General features: G+C 42.1%; 1 protein-coding gene across 1 annotated transcript in view; it reads left to right on the top strand.

Moving 5' to 3' along the window:
• ARPC2 (actin related protein 2/3 complex subunit 2) overlaps window positions 1-14,209 on the top strand; it is an 870,481-nt gene that overhangs the window by 837,552 nt on the left and 18,720 nt on the right. The window contains exons 4-6 of the mRNA XM_050751296.1: window positions 4,576-4,610; window positions 7,377-7,489; window positions 13,276-13,321. Coding sequence (XP_050607253.1) covers window positions 4,576-4,610; window positions 7,377-7,489; window positions 13,276-13,321 — 194 coding nt within the window. The remainder of the gene's footprint in view (window positions 1-4,575; window positions 4,611-7,376; window positions 7,490-13,275; window positions 13,322-14,209) is intronic.

Below are 14,209 nucleotides of genomic sequence, written 5' to 3'. Positions count from 1 at the left end.
GACAGGCTGGTTTGGAGTGATTTGGAATTAGGACATTGTTTAAGCATTTAGAAGAAATGGAATGTTGTGTCCAACTCGATAAGAAGACCTGGTTGGTCTTTTCACAGGTCACTGTAGTTAATTACACACTGCCGCCTGTCCTGTGGCCTACTTGGGACCACTTTGGTCATGAAGTCCCAGAGCTGTGCTGGACCAAACTGATAACTCCTTAAGGGCTGGGTGTATCACTTTAATCATCTTTGTTTCCCCAGCATCCTCATTATATATATAGTCAGCTCAGTAAATTGGTTTGTTGAAGAAATGAATGAAGCCAGATAGAATGATTCCTGTTTCTTTAGGAGCTGGCATTTTTCTGACATTGAGTAAATCAGCTTTTAGGTCTCTTTGTTCTCCATATTTTGAGATATGGCTTAGCAGAGAATAGGACCTCCTCTTACCTAATATGATCTATTTTTGTAGGCTTTGCTCAAAAAGAATGATGGGAGCCTTATAGAAGATTTAAAGTAGAATGCTCAGAAACCTTTATAGCGAGCAGAATTCAATAATTCCTCTAATTCAGGACATAAGAAGGGATAAGTAGGAGAGAGACATAAATGCCCAAATGGGAAATTGGAGCCAGGCACCCTGGCTCACACCTGTAATCCCAGCACTTTGGGAGGCCAAGGAGGGTGGATCACTTGAGGTCAGGAGTTCCAGCCAACATGGCAAAACCCCACCTCTACTAAAAATACAAAAATTAGGCAGGTGTGGTGGCACGCGCCTGTAATCCCAGCTACTTGGGAAGCTGAGGCTGGAGAATCACTTGAACCCAGGAGGCGGAGGTTGCAGTGAGCCAAGATGGCACCACTGCACTCCAGCCTGGGTGACAGAGCAAGACCCCATCTCAAAAAGAAAAAAAAAAATGGGGAACTGGATCCTAGGGTGCATTCAGTAGTAAAAAGCCCAAAGTTGTTAGTGAGAAAAGAAGATGAGATAATGCAGTTGCCAGGAGCCCTTTCTGGATTGATTATTGACATTCTAGAAGCTTCCTTACAGAAAAGATAGAAGAAAATTTTTTCCAAAGGATTTTGAGAATAGCTCTTAAAACCTATCTGAATGAATTGATTATGTTTTAGTGTCTTGGGTTGTCCAGTCAGTAACTGAGGACTTACTCAGCCAGCTTGTTCTAGGATTCCAGACATTACAGCAGTCTGACACTTATAGCAGTTCTATTTGTTCTTGTACTGCTAACCAATTCCTGATTCAGGGAATTTCTGCAATCCTAAAACCTCTCCCAACCACAGCTTCAGAGTCTGATCTCTGACTCCACCTAGGACTTCTAAATTGGAAGGTAACTCCACCTAGTTACCTAAATTAGAAGGTAACTAATTTATTGATTACCTTCTGTGAACGAGGCACTGTGCTATCTGCCTTAACATGGCTTCATTTCATTTCAAAGTGTCCCTGTGTGACACATAGTGGATCTCATTTACAATTGAGAAAACTAAGGCTCTTAAGGATAGAGGGTGGGGGTAGACATTGAGTAAGTAACTACTACATATTAAGCACCATGCAGGCATCCTTCACTGTGATTCTTGACCTTGTTTATCATATGGCACACACAGAACATGATCATATTTGTATGGCACGTTTGGGTAAATGGTCTAGCCTCTCAGAGATCCTGCCACCTGCTGCCTGCCCTAAGGGATATGGGCATCATTATCTCAGCATATCGGTAACTTACGAGACACTGTTTGAGAAACTTTGCTGTACAGTAGTCCACCCTTACCTGTGGTTTTGCTTTCTGCAGTTTCAGTTACCTTCAGTGAACCATGGTCTGAAAATATTAAATGGAAAAATCCCAGAAATAAACAATCCATAAATTTTAAATTGTGCACCATTCTGAGTAGCATAATGAAATCTTGCACTGGCCCGCCCGGGACATGAATCATCTTTTTTCTAGCATATCTACAGTGTGTACACTACCCTCTGTTAGTCACTTAATAGCTGTCTAGGTTATCAGAATGACTGTCACAGCATTGTAGTGCTTGTGTTCAAGTTACCCTTATTTTACTTAATAATGGCTCCAAAGTGCAGGAGTAATGATGCTGGCAATTTGAATATGCGAAAGAGAACCCATAAAGTGATTTCTTTAAGTAAAAAAAGTGACCTTGGTGTTCTTTGCTAGAGTTCAGTGCTATCCACAGTTTTATTTATTCACTGGGTGTCTTGGAACATATTCCCCACAGATAAGGGGAGACTGCTGTACTACTGTACATATATCATCTCAGCCCTCACACCAACCTGGGAGGTGGGTGTTTTGTCCCCATTTTGTAGAAGAGGAACCTGAGGCCCAGTAACATTTGAGGAGCATTGCGTATGGTCACATAGCCAATAAATTCTGAATTCTAAATAACTTGCTTTTTCTCACCCCCAGTATCTGAAATTTTAGCAGCTGGTAGAACAGTAAATAATGTAACTATTAATTTTGGGGCCCTGTTTAGTGGAACACTTTCCCAGGGCCGGTCTCACTCCTGCTCCTTTGTAATTTTAAACCGTGGAAGTAAAATAACAAACGCAAGGTCTTGGAATTGAGAAGCAATCTTGTGATGGTATACTTCACATTCAGCAAACTCCTCGTTAAGGCACTGAGTTCTCGGACCTCTAATTCCCGGAAGACTTCTCATGAAGTCTCCTTTGGCCTAATGCTCTCCTCAGCAGCCTTTTTCTCTCTTCTAGCCATAAATAGTAAACTAAAATATTAATGGCAGTGATTTGACAAGTATTGCTAAGTCAGACAGCAAACCACTTAAGATCGATCGTAGCAACTTTTCCCACAAGGATCTGTGCTCAGGGTACTTTATGCCTAGAGAAATTTGAAATTACAGACTCAAAGTATTTATGACTTGGAACCCAAAGGTTATTTATTTATAGTTTATTTTTCTCAGGTCTTTTGATAAAAGTAGGAGAGTGAGGAACTCAGCCCATCTTTGGCTGAATTAAAACCTAAAGGTTAAAAAAAAGCCTACCAAGTGATGGAATAATGGGCTTTTGTAAACTCCCTGACTCTTCAGCACAGCCAGCCTTCCCCAGGAAAGTATGCTTCCTCCCATTGGTCATCCTTTTAGTACTTGATTCAGTTGGGCCATGATTAACATTTCCATATTTTTGTTCTTTGCTCTTGTTTTCTAAAGATGAGGAATGGTATTGGACTCATTGCCTTTGTTTCCTGGCTACAGTTTCAAAATGAAGGCTCAGAAGCAATTTAAATTTTCATGTAGTCTTTCCTTCTGTTCTGAACTCACTGCTTATCCATAAACCCACTTGATTCTTCAATTCTTAGAGATACCCAACATGCTTTTCCTAAGTCACATACAGAGGGCTTTGAAGAAGCAGGGTGAAGCTTTGTATGATTCATATAGGTTGATTTTCAGCAGGGCTAGCATGCTTCATAGAAGCCAGTTTCCTTGAAAGGTGTTGTCTGTCTTCTGTATCAACTTTTTAACACTTATAAACCATGTTATATATTCCATTATTTCCAGCAGCCCTGCAGATCAACTTAGTCTTGGTTTCTTTCACAGGTGATAGAGCAGAGATCACAGAAAAGATACGTACTTGATTAAGAGGTCTTGAGCAAGTTAGACAAAAATAAATGTGAAAATGTGTGCATCTTGTTTGCTAGCCCCTAAAACAAAGTGGAATCATTGAGTTACAGGTAGCTAGCTGATAAGGCAATAGTCTTCATTTGCTTCCTACTTTGGACTTCAGGTCTGTTCTTGTGTTATATGTAGTAGTTTCATGAGGTAGATAGGATCATTTGTATTCCCCCATTTTATAGATGATAGGGCAGGATGCAAAGGTGTAAGGGTATTTGTCCTAAAACATGAGCGTGATGAGAAAGCTGAAGTTGTAAAGCAGATGTCCTGACTATTCTCCTTAGTGATTTCATAGTGCTATTTTGTGTTACACTGTCTATTTTAAGTTCAGAGCTGGAATTTAAAAGGCAAGACAAAACCAGGGTAGAACTAAAGAGGGTTTCGTGAAGGTGAGTGGTAAGCACTTTGGTGATGTAAAGGAAGAAAGAAAGATGAGTAGGAAGGCTTATAGAGGAGTTTTGAAGTGGAATAGAACTTGCCGTTTTGTTTATGGCCCGAAATCATCCTTTCACTTTAAGCATATTAAAACCATTCTACATTATACTTAGCCATTTTCCTGCTGAACGTATTACTCCTAATACCACTGTCCTGTGGGGAAGGCATTGACCAAGAGATGGCATTTGTGGTACACATGTACAAACAGGTATATAGCATGCTCTTAGGAAATTCAGAATTGAAAGTGAGCACCAACCAAGGCAGGAGATTTAACAGCAGGTGAAAAACAAAAGCTATAGCTGACCTTCCTTTTTTGTCTTCTACTTAAAGCAAGTCCAAAGGTTCGGGTCCATGAGAAAATGAATTGTGTACTCTGATTGGCAGTAACCTAAAACTTATACAGAATGGTCTGATCTTAAGTGAAGCTCAGGTGCCTTTCCAGTTCCCCTTGAAGGTAAGCAGCAATACAGTCATCTTAACTGAGGGCCTTTTTTGTTGTTTACAGAAACAAACCGGAAGCAGTAGAAGTAACATTTGCAGGTAAGCATCTTTATCTCAGCCCTCTGAAGAGAAAGTACAATATGAAAAATAGGAAATAGGCTGGTTGCAGTGGCTCATGCCTGTAATCCCAGCACTTTGGGAGGCCGAGGCAGGTGGATCACCTGAGGTCAAGAGTTCAAGAACAGCCTGGCAAACATGGTGAAACCCCCTTTACTAAAAATGAAAAAATAAGCTGGGCATAGTGGTGGGCACCTGTAATCCCAGCTGCTCGGAAGGCTGAGGCAGGAGAATCACTTGAACCTGGGAGGCAGGGGTTGCAGTGAGCTGAGATCGTACCACTGCACTCCAGCCTGGGCGATAGAGTGAGACTCTGTCTCAAAAAAAAAAAAGACAAGAAAAGAAAATTGTACCTAAAATAAGCCGTGACATAGATTGGGCGCAGTGGCTCATGCGTGTAATCCCAGCACTTTGGGAGGCCGAGGCAGGCGGATCATGAGGTCAGGAGATCGAGACCATCCTGGCTAAAACGATGAAACCCTGTCTCTACTAAAAATAGAAAAAAAAATTAGCTGGGCATGGTGGCGGGTGCCTGTAGTCCCAGCTACTCGGAGGCTGAGGCAGGAGAATGGTGTGAACCCAGGAGGCGGAGCTTGCTGTGAGCAGACATCGCGCCACTGCACTTTACCCTGGGCGACAGAGCAAGACTCCATCTCAAAAAAAAAAGCTTTGACATTTTGGATACTGTCCCTCTTCAGGTCTTTTTGAGCTCTTTATAATAGATGACTATTTCATGTATTTAATCCATTGATGACTGACAATATAAAGCTACCTGCTGATAAATTAGAAGTTTGGATTTAATTTTGTGGTACAAACTAAGGGTTTTTTTTTAATTTTTTTTTTAATTTGGAAATATTACATTATCCAAGTAGCCGTCAGTCTTAGTTTGCCTAGCACTAGAGTAGTAGGGAAACGTGAACAGCTAGAGACGTGTTCATCAAGTCAGAGAGAGAGGTTGCTGCTTTCTGTTTCCTATAAAGGATTAGGTGTTGGTACAATTTACTTGTTACGTGAATGAACTCAGAGGAATACAACCACCCTTTCTAAAACGAGAGTCCTTGACAAGATGATCTTGGAAGACTTGCAGCTCTCAAGTGCTGTTACTTGAAGGCCAGGCACCATCCCTTTACCCTTCTACTAACTAGCATTGCCAGATATCCTTTCATGATTCTCGTGATAGCTCTGTAAAGTGATGGCACTCAGCACCTAATTCTAGTTTCAGGAACCTATTCCTAGTTTCAGGAATTACACAGGCTGAGTCACTCCTGTGTACTGCAGAAAGATAGAACCGAAAAAGAGGGGAGTCCTAGAGATTAGAAGCAGCTCAAAAGATAACCAAATACAATATGTGGATATTGTTTGCATCTGAATTCAAATAAGACAATGTTTAAACTTTTTTGAGACAATAGAGAATATTTAAATACTTGACTGAATATTTGTTTTGTTTTTGTTTTTTTGAGAATGAGTCTCACTCTGTCACCCAGGCTGGAGTGCAGTGGCGCTCATAATCTGCTCACTGCAGCCTCCACCTCCCGAGTTCAAGCGATTCTCCTGCCTCTGCCTCTCCAGTGGCTGGGACTACAGATTCCTACCACCACAGCCAGCTAATTTTTTTTTTTTTTCCCACACTGCATCTTGCTGTGTCCCCCAGACTTGAGTGCAATGGCGCAATCTCAGCTCACTGCAACCTCTACCCCTGGGTTCAAGTGATTCTCCTGTCTCAGCCTCCCAAGTAGCTGGGATTACAGGCGTGTGCCACCACACCAAGCTAATTTTTTGTATTTTTAGTAGAGACAGTTCCACCATGTTGGCCAGGATGGTTTTGAACTCCTGACCTCAAGTGATCCACCCTCCTCAGCCTCCCAAAGTGCTAGGTTAACAGGCTTGAGCCACCGTGCCCGGCCTTGACTGAATATTTGATATTAAGAAATTGTTTTTAAAAATTTAGGCATGACACTTGTATCATGGTTATGTTTTTTAACAGTCTTCTGTATCTTCCAAAGATACATTCTGAAGTATTTATGGATGAAATTATGTGTCGTGTCTGGGATTTGCTTCAAAATAAATCAATGGGAAGGAGGATGTCTAAATGAAACAATAATTACCCATGTGTTAATAATTGTTGAGGCCGGGCGAGGTGGTTCACGCCTGTAATCCCAGCACTTTGGGCGGCCGAGGTGGGCAGATCATGAGGTCAGGAGTTCGAGACCAGCCTGGCCAACATAGTGAAACCCTGTCTGCACTAAAAATACAAAAATTAGCCGGGTGTGGTAGCACATGCTGTAGTCCCAGCTACTCGGGAGGCTGAGGCAGGAGAATCTCTTGAACCCGGAAGGCAGAGGTTGCAGTGAGCCGAGATCATGCCGTTGCACTCCAGCCTGGGTAACAGAGTAAGACTCTGTCTTAAAAAAAAAAAAAAAAAAAAAAAGTTGAAGCCTCATGGTGGAGATGGGAGTTCATTATACTGTTCGTTCTGATTGTATACATGTAAAATCCAATTATTTCAGCACCAAGCTGTGATTAAGGAAAGAATAGCTTTGTAATTTTAAGAAAGGGCAAAGAGATGAGTACTCAGCAATTCTATCCCAGTGTTTCTGCTGATTTGTCACATGGATTTAAAATAAATTCCGTTTTACTTATATGCCTCCTTGTAACAGGTCTTCCTTGTGGCCTACAGCAAGGTAGGTGCTTGGAGAGATTATTTCCCATTTCCAAATTGTTATACGATCTTATTTGCTTTCCTCACAGATTTTGATGGGGTCCTCTATCATATTTCAAATCCTAATGGAGACAAAACAAAAGTGATGGTCAGTATTTCTTTGAAATTCTACAAGGAACTTCAGGCACATGGTGCTGATGAGGTAAGGTCCACATCATTTTCCGTAGGACTCTTGTTTCCTCACCTTTTATTGGCAGTTTGCCATTCATGGAAGATCCATGGCACTAAATCACCCCCGCATGACTACTTGCTCACCTAACTAGGGGCTCTTGACTTGATTACTATAATGAATTAAGTGTGTGTCTAGAAAAGGTTTTGACTCTTTCTTGCTTGCTTTAAAACAATGGAAACGAAAACAACTTTAGTTCTCCAAAAACATAGCAAGGAATACTTTTCCTTGATCAGGACAAAAATAGCTGTTGCAAGAATTAGGTTCTGTTCTATTTTTGTAATATTATCAAGGCAAATAGATAACTTCTAGCTTGTTTAAATTTTATTGTCTCAGGTTCTCATTCTGGAAGCTTAGGCACAAATAGCTGTCTTTTGAAATTTTTAATTAAAGCTCTTTAAAGCTACCCTCTTTAAATATCTCTTCTTTATAACTGCCATAGGGGAAATAAGAAAGGACGTCCAGACATTATGAAACTTCGGTGGCCATGCCTTGTTCACTGGCTTCTTTAAATAGTTAAGTAGCAGGTTTGGTTCCTGTTGAACTGTATTTGCTCTGGGGAGAGCCATTTATGGAAGAAAGAAAATGCTATTACACCAGTTTGTGCACGTTGTGGTTGGGTCTCAAAGCAGGAAATATGACTCAGTTCCTGAATCAGTTTTCAAATTTCTTAGTTTTAACAAACTAGGTTCTCCTTAATCTGTTAAATGAAGATATAATCGTAGCTGTTTTCTTTTTGAAAAGTAGTAGCTTTTAAATTATTTAAAATTTATATAATAAAAGATGATTTGTAAAGGAATATGGTCAAAAGCTTGTTTAATTTTTTAGCATAAAAACTGAAGTTGGTCTTACTTAATACCAAGAGCGATCAGTTACTTCCCTTAGTTATTCAAATGCAATTGATTTTCTCAAAGAAAGAAGAAACATTTAGAGAATTTGGAATCCTGGTTACTTTACTGGAAAAAGAAAAGCTTCAGAAAGATCTAGTGCTTTTATAAAGCTTTTGAAGAATTGTTTTGTAAAAGATAGTGGCTGACACTTCTTTACCAGATAAAGAGCGAAAGAAAACAAATGGCTATTAAAGCAGCCCTGCCTTTTTTTTTTTTTTTTTTTTTTTTTTTTTTTTTTTTTTGAGATTGAGTCTCCCTCTGTTGCCCAGGCTGGACTGCAGTAGTGCTGTCTCGGCTCACTGCAGCCTCTGCCTCCTGGATTCAAGCATTCATCTGCCTCAGCCTCTTGAGCAGCTGGGATTACAGGCAAGCACCACTACACCTGGCTAATTTTTTGTGTTTTTCATAGAGATGGGGTTTCACCACGTTGGCCAGACTATTCTCGAACTACTGACATCAGGTGATCTGCCTGCCTCGACCTCCCAAAGTGCTAAGATTGCAAGTGTGAGCCACTGTGCCCAGCCCTTTTTTTTTTTTTTTTTTTTTTGACAAGGTCTTGCTCTGTCACCTAGGCTGGAGTGCAGTGGCACAATCACAGCTACTGCACCCTCAACTTCACAGGCTCAAGCAGTCCTCTCACCTCAGCCTCCTGAGTGGCTGGGACTACAGGCATGTGCCACCACACCTGGCTTATTTTTTGTTTTGTTTTGTTTTATAGACAGGAGGTTTCACTATGTTGCCCAGGCTAGTCTCGAACTCCTGGGCTCAAGCAATCCTCCTTCCTGGGCCTCCCAAAGTGCTGGTATTATAGATGTGAGCCACCACGTCCAGCTGCAGCCCTGCTTTGAATTAGCTATAACTACCTGATAAGAAGTGTCACAGTATTTGAACAGATGTTTTTTAAATTGTGTAATCATTCTCCCCTAGACAGTCTTCACTAGGTGCGAGCCTGCGCAGTAGCATGCACCTGTAGTGCCAACTACTTGGGGGTTCAAGTGGGGAGGATCGCTGGAGCCCAGGAGCTCAAGTCCAGCCTGGACAACATAGTGAGATTCCATCTCAAAAAAGGGAAAAGATCTAAATGCAATAATAATAATCCTGAAAAGAAAGAGTTAAGCTAGATTTCTTATATCTCCTTTCCATTCTGTGCTTTTCTTACAATGGAGCTCCAGAACACATTGCTATTCTTCTAGCCACCACAAGGGTCAAAGAACCAACCCCACCCACTCAAGTGGGTGGAGTAAGTAACATTCATAGTGTTGGAGCAGAGTGCACAGTAAATGGCTCCCTGGGTTGGTTAAACAGTGACCAACCCATGATAACCACAGGAAGCTTATTACTTTGTCACAGGCCATTTTTAAAGGCAGAATGCCTCTGCTGCTGAAGTGGGAAGGTAATGGTGATGAGTGATAGGTTGCCTCCACCCATCTCCTGGTGTCATATTGGGAGAGGGGGTACAAACTGAAAAGTGAATCATGGTTAAAAGTGCAAGTGAAGTAACAAGGAAGTGTTGGCTCGTTTTACCAAGGGGAGGGAGCAAAGCAGTTGAACGTGATATAAATTTGGCTCTCAGTACCTCTTAGATCTCAGAATATTAACTTAGTAAGCTTGAAATTAAACTAAATCTTAGGGGCTTAGGGATTTAAACTAAATCCCTGCCACATCTGATTTCCCCTTCCTCAAAATACCAATAGTATGTGCAACACAGAATTGTAGCTCAGAGGTAGCATGCTGTTTCAAATTCTTGCGATATGCATGTTACTTTTTTAAAAGAAGTGGTATATCGACGCCTGAAGGTCAAGTCTCTCTGCTACCAACAAACTCTTGTGACCTTGAGCCCCTCCTCTCAGTTCCTCTTCAGTAAAAGAGATACCTCACGGTGGCTGTGTGTTCACCAAATAGGAACTACATGTGGCATTATTTATCTTTTGCCCTTGTATAAAAAAAAGTAATCTTGCCCATTGAAAGTTTCTTCCAGCTATAGGAAAATGGTTAAATAAATATGTGGAATATTAAGAAATTATTGTTCAGCCAGGCACGGAGCCTCATGCCTGTAATCTCAGCACTTTTGGAGGCCGAGGCAGGAGCATCACTTGAGGCCAAGAGTTCAAGCCCAGCCTGGGCAACGTAGTGCGACTCTGTCTTTGTATATAAATAAATCAGTAGGCGGGGCACAGTGGCTCACGCCTATAATCCCAGCACTTTGGAAGGCCAAGACAGGTGGGTTGCTTGAGGTCAGGAGTTTGAGACCAGCCTGGGCAACATGGTGAAACCCCATCTCTACTAAAAAATATAAAAATTAGCTGAGTGTGGTGGCAGATGCCTGTAATCCCAGCTACTAGGGACGCTGGGGCAGAAGAATTGCTTGAACCCAGGAGGTGGAGGTTGCAGTGAGCCGAGATTGCGCCACTGCACTTCCACGTGGGCGACAGAGTGAGACTCGGTCTCAAAAAAACTAAATTGAAGTAAAATAAAATGTTTGTTTCTTTTTTTTTTTTTTTTTTTTTTTTGAGACGGAGTCTCGCTCTGTAGCCCAGGCTGGAGTGCAGTGGCCGGATCTCAGCTCACTGCAAGCTCCACCTCCCGGGTTCACGCCATTCTCCGGCCTCAGCCTCCCGAGTAGCTGGGACTACAGGCGCCCGCCACCTCGCCCGGCTAGTTTTTTGTATTTCTTAGTAGAGACGGGGTTTCACCATGTTAGCCAGGATGGTCTCGATCTCCTGACCTCGTGATCCGCCCATCTCGGCCTCCCAAAGTGCTGGGATTACAGGCTTGAGCCACCGCGCCCGGCCAAAATGTTTGTTTCTTAAGCCATGTCATTCTGGAAGCAGTTTCCACCAGGTGAAGCAGTCACAGTGACAGAGAAAAAAATAGGGAGTCTCAGTCTGTTTTTTGTTGCTATAACAATACCACAGACTGAATAATTTATGAAGAAAATATGTTTATTTGACTCACGTTCTGGGGACTGGGAGGTCCAAGAGCATGGCACCAGCATCTGGCAAGGGCCTTCGTGCCCTTTCCCATCATCCTATAGCAAAGGCAGAAGGGCAAGAGAAGGCCAGACTCACTTTTTTTTTTTTTTTCCCTTTGGAGACAGAATCTCGCTCTGTCTCCCAGGCTGGAGCATACCCAAGCTGGAGTACAGTGGTGCTATCTCGCCTCATTGCAAACTCCACCTCCCGAGTTCACACATTCTCCCACCTCAGCCTCCTGAATAGCTGGGACTACAGGCACCCGCCACCATGCCCGGCTAATTTTTTTTGTTTTTGTATTTTTGGTAGACACGGGGTTTCACTGTGTTAGCCAGGATGGTCTCAATCTCCTGACCTTGTGATCCTCCCACCTCAGCCTCCCAAAGTGCTGGGATTACAGGCGTGAGCCACCACACCCGGCCCAGACTCACTTTTTTAACAACCCTTCTTGTGATAACAAACCAACTTCCCCTGTAACAACATTAATCCATTCATGAGGGCAGAGCCCTCATGGCCTAATCACCTAATTACCGTCACAGTGGCAATTAAATTTCAACATGTGGCCAGGCATGGTGGTTCACTCCTGTAATCCCAATACCTGGGGAGTCCAAGGTAGAAAGGTCACTTGAGCCCAGAAGTTCAAGGCTGCAGTGAGCTATTGTATCAGTGCACTGTAGCCTGGACTACAGAGTGAGACCCTGCTTCCAAAAAAGAATCATCATCATAAATTTTGGCCGGGCGTGGAAAAATTAGCCAGGCACGGTGGTGCACGCCTGTAGTCCCAGCTACTTGGGAGGCTAAGGCAGGAGAATCACTTGAACCCAGGAGGTAGAGATTGCAGCAAGCTGAGATTGTACCATTGCACTCTAGCCTGGACAACAGAGTAAGACTGTGTCTCAAAAAAAAAAAAAAAACATAAATTTTAACATGAGTTTTCGAAAGGACGTTCAAACCATAGCAGAAGGTATAAAAGGGGTTCTTGGTTTTTTGGGGTTTTTTATTGTTCTTGTCATTTGATTCAAAAACCTGGAAAGTAGCCAGCAGTAGGTTCTGGTTTGGGGGAGAAGACATGTAGAGTGTACAGCCTTCTGGACACCAGTATTAATAACTAGCTAAGATTTCATTCACTGTCCTTTGCCTTAAAAGCTGTCTATGCACTGAGTAATTTTAACGCATACAAGATCAGCAGACAAACAGATCAGTTCCCAAGAGTTGTGGTTTTTTCTCTTCATTCGCCTGAGTTAGTGGCTCAGCCTGTGCTTAGGTTGATAACTAACAATCTGTTCTCTCACTTGACATTTGGCCTCCTTTTGCTCTCTTGAAAACCAAACGTGATTAAGTACAATGTAGGAGCTGGGGAACAGAGAACATATTAAGGGTGTAGTCAAGTCCTAAAAAAGTGAAGGATGAACTTTGATTAAAGATTCTCAGCCGGGCACAGTGGCTCATTCCTGTAATCCCAGCACTTTGGGAGAATGAGGTGGGTGGATCATCTGAGGTCAGGAGTTCAAGACCAGCCTGACCAACATGAAGAAACCCCATCTCAACTAAAAATACAAAAAAAAATTAGCCGGGCGTGGTGGTGCATGCCTATAATTCCAGCTACTTGGGAGGTTGAGGCAGGAGAATCACTTGAACGTGGGAGGCGGAGACTGTGGTGAGCTGAGATCGCGCCATTGCACTCCAGCCTGGGCAAAAAGAGATTCTCCTCTCAGTTCTGTGACTTGTTGGTGACTAAATCCACTTCCCCTCTGTCTCTACTTTCCCATCCACCAAATGAAAGTTAGGAAGGATGCCAACTTAGGAAGAGCTTGACAAGTACAATACTTTAAAAATAATGAAATTATCGTGGCCTTTGGATTAACATATTTGGTTTTGTTTTGTTTTTATTTTCTAGTTATTAAAGAGGGTGTACGGGAGTTTCTTGGTAAATCCAGAATCAGGTATGTAGTCGTGTGAGCAATTATGGAATGGCATGGGTAGAGAGGTGTCCTTTTTATATTATGCTTTTCTTACCCAAAGGATTTCATTTAAATATTATTACAAATATTTCTTCATGAGCCCATTCCTAATTCAACTCCCTCCATAAAAATAGCTTTTAAGAGGCTTTGCTTTGTCCAGTATGGAACACAGTAGGGGTACAAAATTGATGTATGGCATTTTTAACATTTACTTGATGGGGCCACATGACTCGTAATCTTTCAGCCAGAGGGCCACATTTGTTTGTTCATGGTGATTAAAATGCCTTTGAAAAGGATGAGCAAACATTGATTCCCACCCTCAGCCCTTAGTAACCTTTTTCTGCACACTACATATTTGGAGAAGGAAGAGGAATATTCACCACACTATTGTGATTTCAAGTAATAAAAATCAGACCCTTTCTTAATCCAGTCTTCTAACAGGTGGTCTCAGCATTCATGGCCAGAGGAATTGAAAGGTACCGTGTCATCCTTGAATAGAACAGCTATGTTATACTGCTTTAAAGGTGGTTTAAAGTGGAAAAACTGAACAGCCTTTTTACCCTGTGATTCAGTGGCATGCCTCAAATTCTGAGGCATTTAGCGGGACCCCAAAGTGAGAACCAGGTAGTAAGACCATTGGAACATAGTATTTTTTATTCAACTATTACAACTCTGGTACCTTGATTAGAAAAGTCTTCTAAGAAGGAAGTTTTCTGTCACTCTTAACAGCAGTTACTTGTGCTAGCTTTTTTCATCACCTCACCTATTTTTTCAGACAGTCTCATTCTGTTGCCCAGGCTGGAATGCAGTGGTACAGTTACAGCTCACTGCAGCCTCCTCCAAATCTTGTGCTCAAGCAATCCTCCTGCT

The sequence above is a fragment of the Macaca thibetana genome, chromosome 12 (assembly GCF_024542745.1).
Source record: "Macaca thibetana thibetana isolate TM-01 chromosome 12, ASM2454274v1, whole genome shotgun sequence".
NCBI lineage: Eukaryota > Metazoa > Chordata > Mammalia > Primates > Cercopithecidae > Macaca > Macaca thibetana.
Note: the sequence above shows the minus strand (reverse complement) of the source record. Positions and strands in the feature narration are given on the sequence as shown.